Genomic DNA, 15,444 nt, shown 5'->3' on the forward strand with positions numbered 1-15,444 from the left:
GAGGAAATTGGCTTGCTCAGGGTCTTAAAGTGCTCTGGGCTCAGTGTTTGGGTCCTCCCCCAAATTCATATGTTGAAATCTTAACCCCCAAGGTGGTAGTATTAGGAGGTGGGGATTTAGAGAGGTGATTAGGTCATGAGGGTGGAACCCTCATCCATATGATTAGTGCCCTTATCAAAGAGGCCCCAGAGAGATCTCTCCACCCCTCCACCATGTGAGGACACAGTGAAAAGACATCTGTGAGCTAAGAATCAGGCCCTCACCAGAAACTGAATCTGTGGGCACCTTGATCTTAGACTTCCAGCCTCCAGAACTGTGAGAAATGAATGTTTGATGTTTAAGCCCCTCGATCTGTGGTATTTATGTTATAGTAGCCTGAACAGACTAAGACACACAGTGAGTGCTAACCGGCTATTCGTGCATTCAACACTGGATCTTCTAGTGATGAATTGAACACAAAGCCAAGTGAGAGAAGGAGGGAGGGCTTGGGGTCAGACGAGAGACAGGTGCCTGGTCAGCAGGGCCCTGAAAGCCATGGTGAGAGGTGAGCTTTCACTCCAGCTGCAGTGGGAGACCAGGGGAGGTTTTGAGCCGTGGAGTGACATATTGGGTTTCCATTTAAGAAGGTTCCTCTGGCTGCTGTCAGAGGAGCAAGTGGAAGGATAAATAAAAGGTGTAATAACAGGACAATGACTTGATGTGGGGGAAAAAAAAATTAGGAAGCAAGCCCGGGCGTGTGTTTATGTGGTTTCCATGCTGTGCAGAGGACGAGTTCATCTTTGGGCTGCATTCCGAGCTGCCAACTCCTTGCCTTCTGGAGACCAGGTGACAGCAGGGAGGCGTCATGGAAAGGACTCCTGGCAGGCAGTTCTAATCCCAGCTCAGGGACGTACAGAGTGGGACCCCAGTGAGTGGCTTCACACAGTCTCTGGGTCTCCATTTCTCTGCTTAAAAAACTGAGAGACTTGATTTTTTATCCCTGTTCATCTTTTTAAGTCTTAAAATATTTTATGGTCCTTAAAAACCGCGAGAAAGCTTAGACATCACATCCTTCTGGAAGGTGAAAACTTAGCCTGTCTTGTGCGAACCTGGCACATTTAGACATGTAATCAGTGTTTCGTGAGTGACTATTTAGGAGCAGGTAGATTTGAGGATGGCTGTTGGAAGGCTAGTTCCACAGCACGCCGCGGCTTCTGCTCATGTTCCTCCATCAGGAATTCGTTTATAGCATCTGTCTGCCTCTCACTGCTTCTAGCACTTCTAGGGTGATGTGGGGGCAAGAGGGACCCTGGGGGCCATGGAGCTGTTTCAAGGGACAGGGATGCCGCGCCTGCAGCACACACTTCCTGTGGCTGGAAGACACGGTCTCACAGAACTCCTGCAAGTTTTTAAATGTATATGGAGGCTGTGGAGATTAATAACATTTACATTCATCTAAAAACATTTCTGAATTCATAGCCTCTTTTTGTCATTGGGTCATGAGGGGCTATGTGAGATACTTTGACATGACAAAGGAATCATCTTCAAAAGGTTGGGAGCTGCTCCTTCAAGGAGAGTAGGAATGCTTTTACTTTACATCAGAGGATAGTGTTCCTCTGGTTATCCTCCTGAGAGTCCTGCAATATACTCCCATCCTCCAGGGATGAAGAATGACTATTGAGAGATTATTTAGACAAGACGTTAAAATCTAATCTTGCACTGAAGACTTGTCACAGCTGGGAATTTGGTTCCTTCTTTAGCAGAAAAATGGTGATTGTGAGGATTACGCTGTTTATATTTAGGGAGGACAGTATGAGAGGGATTCTTCTTTTTTTTTTTTTTTTAATAAGGCTGCACCGTGTGGCATGCAGGATACCAGGGATCGAACCTACACCGCCTGCACTGGGAGCATGGAGGCGTAACCACTGGACCACCAGGGAAGTCCTTGTTTTTGCCTTTTTTTTTTTTTTTTTTTTTTTTTTTTTTTTGCGGTACGCGGGCCTCTCACTGTTGTGGCCTCTCCCGTTGCGGAGCACAGGCTCCGGACATGCAGGCTCAGTGGCCGTGGCTCACGGGCCCAGCTGCTCTGTGGCATGTGGGATCTTCCCGGACCTGGGCACGAACCCGCGTCCCCTGCATCGGCAGGCGGACTCTCAACCACTGCGCCACCAGGGAAGCCCCTTGTTTTTGCTTTTTAAGGATTCCTCCGAAGGCACTCAGAGAGCTGATATCACCTCCTTCCTTCCTCTCTTTCTCCTCCTCTTCCTCCTTCCTCCTTTTCCATTTTGAGCAGGAAGGGAGAGCATGTGGCTAGTTTTGCCTAGGAACTCAGAATCTTCTGTTAAATATTTAAGAGAACTGGTAATTCAGTCAAGTAATTTTCGTCTGAGTGAGGACAGGAAACCTCTGGACTGTATTTCCAGCTGCTCCAGAACTCTTGGGAGGACAAATCTATAAATGGCCTTGTTGAGAGTTTCTGTGGTCAGAAAGTACCATGGATGTGCTGGTTATTCTTACTGTGCTTGATTAAATAAAACCACAGCCTTGTCTCATGAATCAAAGATTTCCCCTGCCGACAGTCACATACACATTTACACACTCACATTCACACACTCATACACAAAATATTCACACACACACGCACACCCCGTCCATCCTGAGTCTGCAGCAACCCCAGAAGTGGCCACTAGGGGGAAGCAGAGGCTGCAGAACCGGGCGGTGGGGGGATCCGAGCCCCGGGGGTGGAGGGAAGGCCTGGGGCAGGGACCTGGCTTCGAGGGTGGGAGGGGCGTCCGCGATCCCCAGCGTCCCCAGGTTGGTTCTGCTTTCTCTTCGGGTCTAGTATGTCCCCTTTTTTAACATGCGCTCACATTGTGCTTACCTTTTCTGTCCCCTTAGTACCGGGCTCCCATATTTCCAGAGTGGCCACCTGGGCTGTGACCCCACCTACTGTCCCTTCCTGGCACATCCCTGGCATGGGGGACTGCGGGAGCCCACAGTTTTGGCCAGCTGGGTTTGTTTGGTGGCCCTGGGAGGGGAGGACAGGCAGTGGGTGACATGGCCACCGGGGAGAAGTGAGCTGATTAGAAAAGCTGAGAAGAGGGGCAGTGGCTGTCACAGGGTGGTCGGGGGCCCATCTCCCCCTCCCGCCCCCTGTTGTTTGATGTGGATAATGGACTTGTTTTCATTCTCATGGAAAGTGTCATGCACACCGTAGTTTGGGGACAGATTCTTGGTTTCCCCTTTCCTCTGCATTGCCATTCCTGAATCCCTCCTGCATAGAAATTCTAGAGCTGCTACTGACCACAAAAAACTAAGAACCAGAGGAGTTGGGGTTCCTTCGTCTTTGGGGCGAAAGGAGGGAAACTTGAAGCTGAATTTTGCAGAAATGCATGTGGAGGTCAAAACTGCCTTTTGCGTCTCTTGGAACTCATAACCCAGTCTTGATGGAGTTATTTGCTATCCAAGTGTTCAGAAAGTTAAATACCTAAAGCATTTCCAAGATGGCATTTTTACAGACATTTTTCCTGCCTCAGCTTCCTCAAGTGAAAAGCTTTTTTCTCTTGTGTTTGTGTGTGTGTGTGTGTGTGTGTGTGTGTGTTTCCATGACAAAAACTGCTTAGTTTAAGGTAGCCTGACTTATGAATTTTTTCCTTTATGGTTGTTACTTTTTGTGTCCTGTTTAAGAAATATTTGCCTACTCCCAGGTCATAAAAATATTCTTTTATATTTTCTTCTAAAAGCTTGATAGTCTTTTAAACACTGTTTTCCTTAAGAGCAGTTTTAAGTTCAGAGCACAATTAAGGGGAAGGTAGAGAGATTTCCCAAATACCCCCTGCCCCACACATGCACAGCCACCCCCCTAATCAACATCCCCACCAGGATGGTGCATTTGTTACAGTCAGTGACCCTTCTTTGGACACGTCATCACCCAGAGTCTGTAGTTTACATTAGGCTTCACTCTTGGGTTTATATTGGTACATTCCATGGGTTTGGACAAATGTATGATGACGTGTATCCACCATTATAGTGTCACACAGAATATTTCCACTGCCCTAAAAATCCTCAGTGCTCCAGCTTATTTTGCTTTTCAAATACAGATATAAAATCCACCTGGAACTGATTTTTAGGCGTAATGTGAGGTAGTCAAAATTCTTTGTTTTTCCATATGAATAACTACTAGGCCCGACCTCATTGCTTGAAAATGCCGTGCTTTCCCTACTCCACTACTGTGTTGGTTTTTCCGTAAATCAGGTAACCCCAAGTGTGTAGGGCCGTTTCTAGACTCCTTATTCTATTCTACTGGTCAGTTTTTCTACTGCTATATCAATATCCCGCTTTCTTAATTACTATAGCTTTATGACTAGTATTGAGAGCTGTTGAAACAGGTCCCTGTTTGTTATTCTTTTTTCAAAATTACCTTTGCTCTTTTTGGCCAAAATACTCAAATTTGATTTCTAGATTAAAACTGTCTTTTCAAGTTTTATGGGCATGATTATGGCTTTCCTAAAAATAACACATGGGAGGCCAGTCATATAGTGTAAGTTTAATTATGTTCTAAAATAATGAGATAGCTCTCCAAGGGCAAAGCTTTCTAGGACACGGTAAGTCCGTGAGTCACACGTCTGTCCTGCCCGCCAGGGTCAGGGAAAGAATTTCCCTTTTTTTCTCTTTCCAAATTCCAACTGTCTTTCAAGGCCTGCTCCAAAGCCGCACGTTCCCACCTGGATTACGTAACTCCCCTCACACTTGCCCAGCCGCCCTGCATGGCACCGATTTGGCGATGATGCAGTGTTACTCTCAGGAAAAGACCCGACGCCTCCCAGCCTCCCAGGACCTCCACCGTCTGGGCTGGACCACTTTCCACAGCATCTCCCGTTTCCCCCTCCTCCCGTGGTACCCAGCCTTCAGGTCCCCATAGGGCTCTGCCCCACACACTCCCGGGACTTTCCATTTGGGTTTGATCTTTCTGCCTCTGCGCAGTTCTTTGCTTCTTGTTCCCACAGCCTTCCTTGTATGGGCTGATGCCTTGTGAACCCTTCAAGTCCTCCATCTGGGCATCCTTCCCTGGCCCCCAGACTACATCAGCTCCCCTTGCAATATGCTCCCCCTTCATGGCGTGCATCGCAGCTCAAAATTATAAACATAGTGGATGATTTGATCAACGCCTGACTCTTCCACTAGATTCTAAACTCCAGTAGGGCGGGATCCAGGACTCATCCTTTTTCATCTCTGATATCTGGCCTAGTATTTGTCACATAGCAAGTGCTCGGTAATTCTTCTATGAATTAATGCATGCGTGAATGAAACACTTTGGCCTCGTGGCCTGTGTTACTCTTCACAGCGCCCTGCATGCACATCCTCTATAAATATCTTTCTGTTCATCTTACCTTGTTCTATAGGACATTTTAATAATGAATTCTGTGTAGTTTGTAAGAGTAGCTTGCCACATTCTGAATTGAGAGGCCTGGCCATTGCAGGCAGACTCAGGGTGATTCTTCAGGCCCTGTACTTGGTTTGATAGGGGTGGTAGTGGTAATCAAATATGACTTAGAAGTGTCCCCCTCCTGCCATACCTGTCTTGCTTTCCGTATCTCAAGTCTACCTTTTGGAAACCCCTGGGAATTCATGTCACTTCACCTTGCTCAGTGGCAAAGCAGGGCAGCCAGGAGGGCTTCGTTGGCAGTTGGCCTAGATGAGTGAGAGCTAACATCTGGTCCATCATGGAAAATTCCTGTAGTTACAGAGCTGGAAAATAGACTGTCATTCCATTAATAAAGGGACCAGAATTAGTTCTTGTTCTCTGTGCTTCATGTGCTAGTCATTGATGAATGATAATCCTGTCTTTATAGTCTCAAGCAGTCAGAGGGGAAGATAAAAAATATGCTCCTTGGTCATCATCATCAGCGCTGCACTGGAGGGAGGGGGCAGGCTGTGGTGGTCGAGCCCCATCCTGTCCTGATAGGGACGTCTGTAATTTGCATATTTAATGGGGAGAGGCAACAGCTAGAGATGCCGCTTCTGATACAGCCTCTGCCCCCCTCCTCTGTACGACCAAGGGAGAACCACTAATTGGATTCTGCCTCAAAAATGGGAACACTGACCTTTTCTCAAATCCACCAAACTGGAATATAATAGGGTTAATGTCACAGAGGTAAATGACACTTAGGTTCTTAGGGGAAAAAACTGTGTGTGTGTGTGTGTGTGTGTGTGTATATATATATATATATATATTTTTTTTTTTTTTTTTTTTTTTTTTTTTTTTTTTTTGCGGTACGCGGGCCTCTCACTGTTGTGGCCTCTCCCGCTGCGGAGCGCAGGCTCAGCGGCCATGGCTCACTGGCCCAGCCGCTCCGTGGCATGTGGGATCTTCCCAGACCGGGGTACGAACCCGTGTCCCCTGCATCGGCAGGTGGACTCTCAACCACTGCGCCACCAGGGAAGCCCAAACAGTGTATATTTTTATCAGGAGGACCTTTCTATGGTCCTTAGAGGCATGGTTTTAATGGATATAAATAAGGAATTAAGACCAGTTATTAACCACATTGCAGTGGAGGTCCTCAGTTGCCTTCCGGGGCTGGGGCAGGTGGAAGAGCAGGATCTGAGGGCGGGGTGAGCCGGGGGGCTCAGGGAAGCACGACCACAGGGATGTCTGAGTGTGTATGTGTGTGGGGGGGAGTGGGTTATGATTCAGGGTGGAAAGACGCTGAAGACAAATTAGGTTACTTCTTGATTTCAGCGTATTTGTATTGGGCATTTTGAGTTTAAAGCTAATTAAATTGATGCATCATCTTTTGTGAAATACCAAAAGGATTTGGTAAACACTGATTAGGCTAGAGGACATTTACATCATTTAACACTAGGCAATTGGCCACCTACAACATGTAGGTGATTCATTAATTTCAAGTAAATTTAATGCATGTAATTAAATGGCAAGACTCTGAGGGTTTCTGTGGCTGCTCTGCCTTCTGCCCAGCGTAATGCACTTACACTTACTTATATTCAGGGTGTCCACCGGGATGTTCTCAAAGACCCTATCCTTCTACATGAATGCCAGAGGAGCACCAGCGAGTTGTTACACTGGATGCGTGCCTGCTTCCTCCACCCTCACCGGCACCCCGTGCTCTGCCCCCCAGGGGGCCTGGGTGGTTCCTTCCTGTGTTCCACTGCCTCTTGATCCAACCTGATTGGGTCAGAATGAGCCCCAGGCATTCAATTGATGGCCTGGCATGAAAGTCCTTTATCTCAGGGATGATGGTGGTTGAGTCGTTCATTCATGTTCTTGCACAGGAATTTCAACTGAAGAAATGGCCAGAATCAGGCAGTTGCAAGTAGAATCTTAGTTGAAAGGTTCTCAGAGAGAAGGCAGTGTGCAAAATCACGAAGCACTACAGGTCATGAATAAGTTAAAGCCATGAAGTCAGGGAGTCAGGCTGGAAGAAAGGGAGAGTTGTTAGTTGGAAGTAGCTGATGGAGAGTTGAAACTCTCTAACAGCAGAGAATAATCTAGATAATCCAATCACTGGAGCTATATTGGGTTATTACAATTTCTGAACTGAAATGTAAGACTCAGCCGACCATTTCCATGACATCTGGCTATGACACTTGTATCCCCACAGTAACACCCCCTACCCCCCCCCCAAAAAAAAAAACTTAAGGAAGCAGAAGAGAGTATCTTTCCTTGCATGCCAAGGAATCTAACACACAACATGTATCTGAGGTTTATGTAACTTTTTTCTTTCAGTTTTATTGAGATATAATCGACATACATCACCATAAAAATTTAAGGTGGACAGCATAATGACTTGACTTATGTATATTGTGAAATGGTTCCTACAATAAGTTTAGTTAACATCAATCATCTCGCATAGATACAAAGAAAAAAACAGAAAAAGAAAAAATTTTTTTCTTGTGATGAGAATTTTATGATATATTCTCTTAGCAACTTTCAAATATATATTTGAAACTTTCAAATGACAACTGTAGTCATTGTACTGTACATTAAATCCTCAGTACTCATTTATCCTATAACTGGAAGTTTGTACCTTTTGGCCACCTTCATCCAATTCCTTCACCCCCCATCTCCCGCCTCTGGTAATCACAAGTCTGATCTCTTCTATTAGTTTGAGTTTTTTGTTTTTTGTTTTCTTTTAGAGTCCACATATAAATGAGATCATATGGTATTTTTCTTTCTCTGCGTGACTTAGCATAATGTCCTCAAGGTCTAGCCATGTTGTCACAACGGCAGGATTTCCTTCCTTTTTAATGGCTGAATAGTATTCCATATTTGTGTGTGTGTGTGTGTGTGTGTGTGTGTGTGTGTGTGTGTGTATCTCACAACCTCTTTATCCATTATCTGTTGATGCACCCTTAGGTTGTTTCCATGTCTTGGCTGTTATGAATGATGCTGCAATGAACATGGGGGCGCAGACATCTCTTCAAGATACTGATTTCATTTCCTTTGGATATGTACCCAGAAGCAGAATTGTTGGATCATATGGTCGTCCCATTTTTTATTTTTGGAGGAACCTCCATATTGTTTTCCATAGTGGCTGCACTAATATATAATCCCACCAACAGTGCACCAGGGCCCCCTTTTCTCCACATCCTCGCCAGCATTTATCTCTTGCTTTTTGATTATAGGATTCTCACAGACATGAGGTGATATTGCATTGTGGTTTTGATTTGCATTTCCCTAATGACTAGTGATGTTGAGCATCTTTTCATGTAGCTGTTGACCACTTGAATAACTTCTTTGGAAAAAATGTCTGTTCAGCTCCTTTGCCCATATTTCTATTGGATAACTTGTTTTTCTGTTACTGAGTTGTATAAGGTCTTTATATATTTTGGACATTAACCTTTTCAGATATATGATCTGCAAATGTTTTCACCCATTCTATAGGTTTCCTTTTCCTTTTTGAAATTTTCATTTTTCATTCCTTTTGTTATGCAGAAGCTTTTTAGTTTGATGTAGTCCCACTTGCTTATTTTTAATTTTGTTGCTTGTGCTTTAGGTGTCATAGCCAAAAACTCGTTGCCAAGACACTTGTCAAGGAACTTTTTTCCCTATGTTTCCTTTTAGGAATTATATGGTTTCAGGTCTTACATCTAAGTCTTTAATCCTTTTTTTTTTTTTTTTTTTTTTTTTTGCGGTATGTGGGCCTCTCACTGTTGTGGCCTCTCCTGTTGCGGAGCACAGGCTCCGGATGCACAGGCTCAGCAGCCATGGCTCACGGGCCCAGCCGCTCCGCGGCATGTGGGATCCTCCCGGACTGGGGCACGAACCCGTGTCCCCTGCATCGGCAGGCGGACTCTCAACTACTGCGCCACCAGGGAAGCCCCTTTAATCCATTTTGAGTTAATTTTTGTGAGTGGTGTGAGATAGGGGTCTAGTTTCATTCTTTTATATGTGAATGTCCAATTTTTCCAGCACCATTTATTGAAGAGACCGTCTTTTCTCCATTGAGTATTCTTGGCTCCCTTGTCAAATATTAGTTGACCGTATATACATGGGTTTATTTCTGGGCTCTCTGTTCTGTTCCATTGGTCTATATGTCTGTTTTTATGCCAGTACCATATGGTTTTGATTTCTGTAGTGTTTATAAATAGCTTGAAATTGAGAAGTGTGTTGCCTCCCACTTTATTCTCCTTTCTCAGGACTGCTTTGGCTATTCAGGGTCTTTTGTGGCGCCATATATAACTTTTTGTTTTGCTTTTATTCTCTAAATGCTCTGAGTGGCTTTTACCGTCATCTTCATCCTTCTCTTTCTGTGTTCCAGCTTGTTGCGACTCTTTTTATCCCACATCCTCACCGTAGATAGATATTCCTGACCCAGAGCAAAGTGGTAATGAGGGCAGTTAAGGTTATACCAGCCTTGCAAGTCACCAAAGGGATGCTCCAGACACAGCATCATGCAGACTGCCTTTGACTTTTTAGTCAATTTATCTTCATAATGGTTGTGGACCATTTTTAAAGGCTTTATTGAATTTGTTACAATATTGCTTCTGTTTTTTTTTTTATGTTTTGGCTTTTTGGCCGTGAGACATGTGGGATCTTAGCTCCCCGACCAGGGATGGAACCCACACTCCCTGCACTGGAAGGCAAAGTCCTAACCACCAGACCGCTAGGGAAGTCTCTGTCTTCATAATGGATGGATGAGGGGAAGACAATTTAGCTCAGATATTAAGTCACAAGTAAATTTAGAGTAGATTTTCTTCTCTTTCTCTTTCTCTCTAAGAAATCAGCTTACTCTTATCCTTAGATTCTTCCTTCCTCCACCCAAAGATTGAAAAGTAGCTTCACACTAGGGACTTTTTAGAGTTAATACAGATCTGGTTTGGCTAAGATACTCTTTCCAGGAGCAAACATGGACCTTTTGAACTTTTTTTTTTTTTTGGTGGGGGGGTACGCGGGCCTCTCACTGTTGTGGCCTCTCCCGTTGCGGAGCACAGGCTCCGGACACGCAGGCTCAGCGGCCATGGCTCACGGGCCCAGCCGCTCCGCGGCATGTGGGATCTTTCCGGACCAGGGCACGAACCCGTGTCGCCTGCATTGGCAGGCGGACTCTCAACCACTGCGCCACCAGGGAAGCCCCCTGAACTTTTTTTGTTTGTCCACACACTTGTGCTCTATGTTGGTCATAGCCAGAGCTCCCTGAGGATCAGGGAGTGGAAGTGTATATCCTCCCTCTTTTCAATTTAGCCTTGCCCTTGTGTGGAAGTAATTGCTTCTTTGTTTTAGCGATAGAACCTCCCTGAGTTGTAGCTGGACATATGGCTACCCGGTTGAAGACTATATTTCATAGTCGCCTGTGTGGTAGGTGTGCCCACATGATTCAGTTTCCCACCATAAAATGCAAGCAGAGTGATATTCACAGGGTCTATGGCAATTCCTCAAAAGGAACTGACCTGCCCTCCCTTTTCTCTTTGGTGTCCTTCCAGCCGCAGATGGGATCTTGGTTAATAAGCTCCACCCCTGCAGTTGAGGGCAGAGTAATGAGAGGGAAGGGAGTGGACTCTTGAGAGAACCTGGTGGAGCAGGACCACCTGCTCGCAGGAGAACCTCTGGGCTGTTACAGGAGAGAGCAGGCAACATGTCTTCCCGTGTCAGCTCTTCTGTGTTTGAGTTTCTTTGTTACAACTGCCCAGTCTGTACCCCAACCAGTACACAGTGGTGGACACTAAGTGCTCAGGGACCTCACTGAGTGATGAATAGGTGTTATGTCACTTGATCTTCTAGCAACCACCACTAAATAGATACTACTTGCCCATTTTACAGATGTGCAAATAGACTTAGAGAGGCGAGGTGACTTGCCCAAGATCACATGGCTGTAAGTGGTAGAAGGAACTTGGACCCGGCTCCGAAGTGCTTCAAAACACGTATCCTTAATGGCTGTGCCCTCGCATCTCTTGATATTACTGTTCACTCTTTTTCTAAGAGAGTATTCGAAGTATTCTTCTCTGCCAATGTAAAGTCTCAGTATGTTACACATTGTGACTCTGGGTTCTACTGCATCTCTGCTTGGTTTGCTGTAGATTGCTCACTTTATTCTGCTGTTTTTGGGAGGTGGGGGTGGGAGCGAGGATCATCCTTTAGTTTTGAATAAATTCATTTTGCCTCATTCATTAGACTGTAAATCCCTCAGGGGATAGGGCTAGTGACACATGCTGAGTAAATGACAGTTACACGTCTAAAGAGAAAAGATATGTCTGGTCTTCCAGAATGATGCAGTATTCTCTTGTGTGATGTTTTTCTCACAGGTGTATAAATTCTGTTGTTAATCAATCAATCCTGGTGAAAACCAGCCCCCATTTAAAATACATTTTTATGGCAGAATATTTGAATAGTGGAAACATTGGAAGAGACGATTTTGAATAAGGAATGATGCCCATTCTACTTACTGTTCTAAATATAAGCAGGTGGACTTTTAAATTTTCATAATGGCACTTCACCCAGATGTTAGATTCATGATCATTCTGCCACGTATGAGTTCGTGTGAAGTTTGCTGCATGATTACAGAAAGTTCAAAATAATAGTGCTTCAAATAAGATGTATTACTTTTTTTTCTAACATGAAAAAGGTCTGGAGGTGGGCAGCTGAGGAATGGTATGGTGGCTTCTTGGTCACTGGATGCTCAAGCTCCTTCTAACTTTTTCCTCCCAAATCCCTGAAAATGGTTTCCATTCTAAGGGTTCACTCCTGGTTACCAAGAGCCTGGTAGAGACAACCATTGTTTCAGAGTTGCAGGCAGTAGGATGGGGAGGGGGCAAAGGGCCTTTACCTTCCTTTTCCCTCTTAAAGACCTCTTCCAGAATTTTCACTAAATGAACTTCCACCTCACTGGTCAGAACCTAGCTCTACCTAGTTACAGAGCTGCCGAAGTAAAATCAAGGTTTTGTCTTGTGTTTAAGGACGAAGGAGAAGAGTCAATGTTGGGTAGACTGCCTGCCTTCTAATTAGAAAATTCCCACCATTCTAGATCGGGGTGGCGAACTATGGTCCATGGGCCAAATCTGGCCTGCAGCCTGGTTTTTAAATTTATTTTTAATAGCTCATTTCAGGTTACCACAGCAGAGCTGAGTATTTGTTACAGAGATTGTAGAGCCCACAAATCTAAAATATTTCCTGTCTGGTCCTCATTAGGAAAAGTGTGCCAACCCCTGTTCTTCTAAATCATGGGGGATGGATTCTGAGGAATGAATGGTTTCATTCCTTGGGATGCTATTCCAGGAGCAGCATGGAGCTTAATATGAATTCAATAATAATCTGTTCTTCTCCAGCCCCAAGTGAAGTTGTATCCATTAAGCATATGTTTGCCTGCAAGTACCATAAAACCTGACTAATGGCAGATGAAACAAAAAGAAGTGTATTTATCTTGGATACAAAGAAGTCCAGAAGTACGTGGTCCAGGATTGGTACAGATGCTGAATGATGCTTTCCACATGGGTTCTTTTTTTTTTCTCCCCAACCATGCCGAGAATGTTGGCTTTCTTCTCATGCTTATTGTAAGACGGCTACAGCACCTAAAGGTGTAATGTCTGCATCCCACATAGGAAGAAAGTGAAGGTGCCAAAGGGGGCATGAGTCTGTCCCTCTTCCAGAAACTTTCCCAGGGTCCTCATTGGCCAGGATTATGTCTTATGGCCACCGCTAGCAGCACAGGATGCTGGGATGATGAGAATAGAAATTGGGTGCATCACTGGGGCAGACACATGGAGATTGTGTTGGAAAGGGAAATGTGGAGACAAGAGTGGTGTGTGCTGTGTAGGGCCCCCCACAACTAATGTGGGTCCCTCTAGAGATATTACCTTTGTTAGAGTCTCTCCTTTCCTACCTGCCTTTGCCTGTCACAGTTCCCAAAATTAATTAATTAATTAAGATTAATGAATTAATCTTGTTCTTTTCACCTCCCCTTTGTATTCTCGGCTAGGTGAGAAACCTGGAAATGAGCCTGAAGAGGCGAAGCTGCAGATCGCCAGCAAACAGATCGTGCAGAATGCCATCCTGCGGGCTGTGCAGCAGGTCTCCCAGGAGAGTCGGCAGAGGGAAGCCAGGGCTGGCGACACCCCCCGGGGCAGCTTCCGGCCGGGCGCGGGGGAATTAACCAAGAAGCATGAAAAGAAGTAACACGGTGGATGGGGCTCTTGTCACACGCTTGGTTTCCAGCCTTTTTTTTTTTTTTTTTTTTTTTTTTTAAATTTATTTATTTATTCATTTATTTAATTTTTGGCTGCACTGGGTCTTTGCTGATGCACGTGGACCTCTTCTAGTTGCTGAGAGCAGGGGCCACTCCTTGTTGTGGTCCACAGGCCTCTCACTGTGGTGGCTTCTCGCGCTGCAGAGCACGGGCTCCAGGTGCACAGGCTTCAGTAGTTGTGGCTCACAGACTCCAGAGCGCAGGCCCAGTAGTTGTGGCACACGGGCTTAGTTGCTCCGCGGCATGTGGGATCTTCCCGGACCAGGGTTCGAACCCGTGTCCCCTGCATTGGCAGGCAGATTCTTAACCACTGCACCACCAGGGAAGCCCTCCAGCCTTTTTTTTTAGTATAGGATGCGTTGCCAAAAATGTTGCCAGTAAAGCAGACCAAAGTGTCAGCGACACCTAGCAGTAGGATGAATTCACACTAGGCCTTGGCCGAGAAGCACTGTTCTGAAAAAGTGCATTAGATGATTCTGTTTATATTAATGCAGTGCCTCTGAAATGTAGTCGGGCCAAACATGACACTGTCATTGCAAAAGTAGTTTTGCAGCACAATTCATTTCTAAAGTTCTTTTTTTTTTAAAAAAAAAATGATTCCCTCTTGTTTATTTACTTTGGCCTTGTATGCATTCTGTCTGTGACCTTAACCAGCAGTTCTTTCTGCTGAAACACCGAGAGCTGTACTGTGATCTTTATAATATTTAAACAAGACATGCTGGAAAGGTAAAGGAATGGTGTTACAGTCCTCCTCAAATATGGAATTGAAGGCTTTACTAAAGTGGGTTCAGGTCCAAGATCATATTAAGCAAAGGTAAATTCTAAGTCCCTCAGGATCTTACCAAAGCATGTATTTGTATGTATTGTTTTTTTAAAAAGGAGGAACCCAGCTTTTCCAGAACTCAGTCTCAGTTCTCTCAGTTGTTTGATAGTTAATGTTTCCTCTCTGTGCAGAAATCCTTGGGAAATATTATGGGTTTCTTTTTCCATTTCAAGATGAAAATAAGACAGGTGAATCTAAATGCATGAGTCGCCAATGTCGGCAGCCCCTTGAAGAGCAACTGGAGTTGTAGATTCCATCTTGGAGATACCCTAGGGTCAGCTTATGGGGTGCAGGGTCCTTGGAAGGAGCTCTGGGGACTTATAAATGCTGTGTTGCCATCAGACTATGCATTTGCTCTAGTACCTTGCTAATAGGAACTTTTCCCATCCACAAATTAGATTTTTTTTGAGATTATGAAAATCATACATATCAGGAATGAATGACACATAAAATGGGAAAATCATTTCCTCAACTGAAACATGAAAATACAGTGGGATCAACAAAGCGACCATGCTGTGAAAGCAGTCATGGGAACATATGTGTGTGAATGAATAAAGCCATCTCTGTTGCAACAGAATGATTTCCGCTCCACTCTCATGTGGGTACCGCACAGCTTTCTGTGTCCTTAGAGTCCCATCTCCTGGGTTTCCCAACAGTTACTGAGTTGATGCTACTGGGAACAGATGAAGAATTTGACCTTTGTTAGAAACGTTTGGGCTTCAGAGTATCAATGTCTACATTTGATAGTTTTTTAAAAAGCAAAGTATCAACATATGAAGTGTGACTGACATTAAGACATACTTCTAAAATTCCAATATGTTACACTTTCCAGAATGGATACTATTGAGAAATAAGTGAAAACAATCTCTTATCAGTTCTGTTAGACTGTCTCCCACCATGTACAGATGGAGTAAATTCACAGGGAGAATGTCTGTGGGAGGAGCA

The 15,444-nt window shown here is 44.7% G+C and overlaps 1 protein-coding gene across 1 annotated transcript in view; it reads left to right on the forward strand.

Annotated features, from left to right (window-relative positions):
- AKAIN1 (A-kinase anchor inhibitor 1) overlaps positions 1 to 13,964 on the forward strand; it is a gene marked incomplete at its 5' end in the record, with an annotated part of 80,474 nt that extends 66,510 nt beyond the window's left edge. Inside the window, one exon of the mRNA XM_081252128.1 lies at positions 13,410 to 13,964. Coding sequence (XP_081108254.1) covers positions 13,410 to 13,606 — 197 coding nt within the window. The remainder of the gene's footprint in view (positions 1 to 13,409) is intronic.
- Between the last annotated feature and the right edge of the window lie 1,480 nt (positions 13,965 to 15,444).

The sequence above is a fragment of the Mesoplodon bidens genome, assembly GCF_964165515.1.
Source record: "Mesoplodon bidens genome assembly, chromosome: 13".
Classification (NCBI taxonomy): Eukaryota; Metazoa; Chordata; class Mammalia; order Artiodactyla; family Ziphiidae; genus Mesoplodon; species Mesoplodon bidens.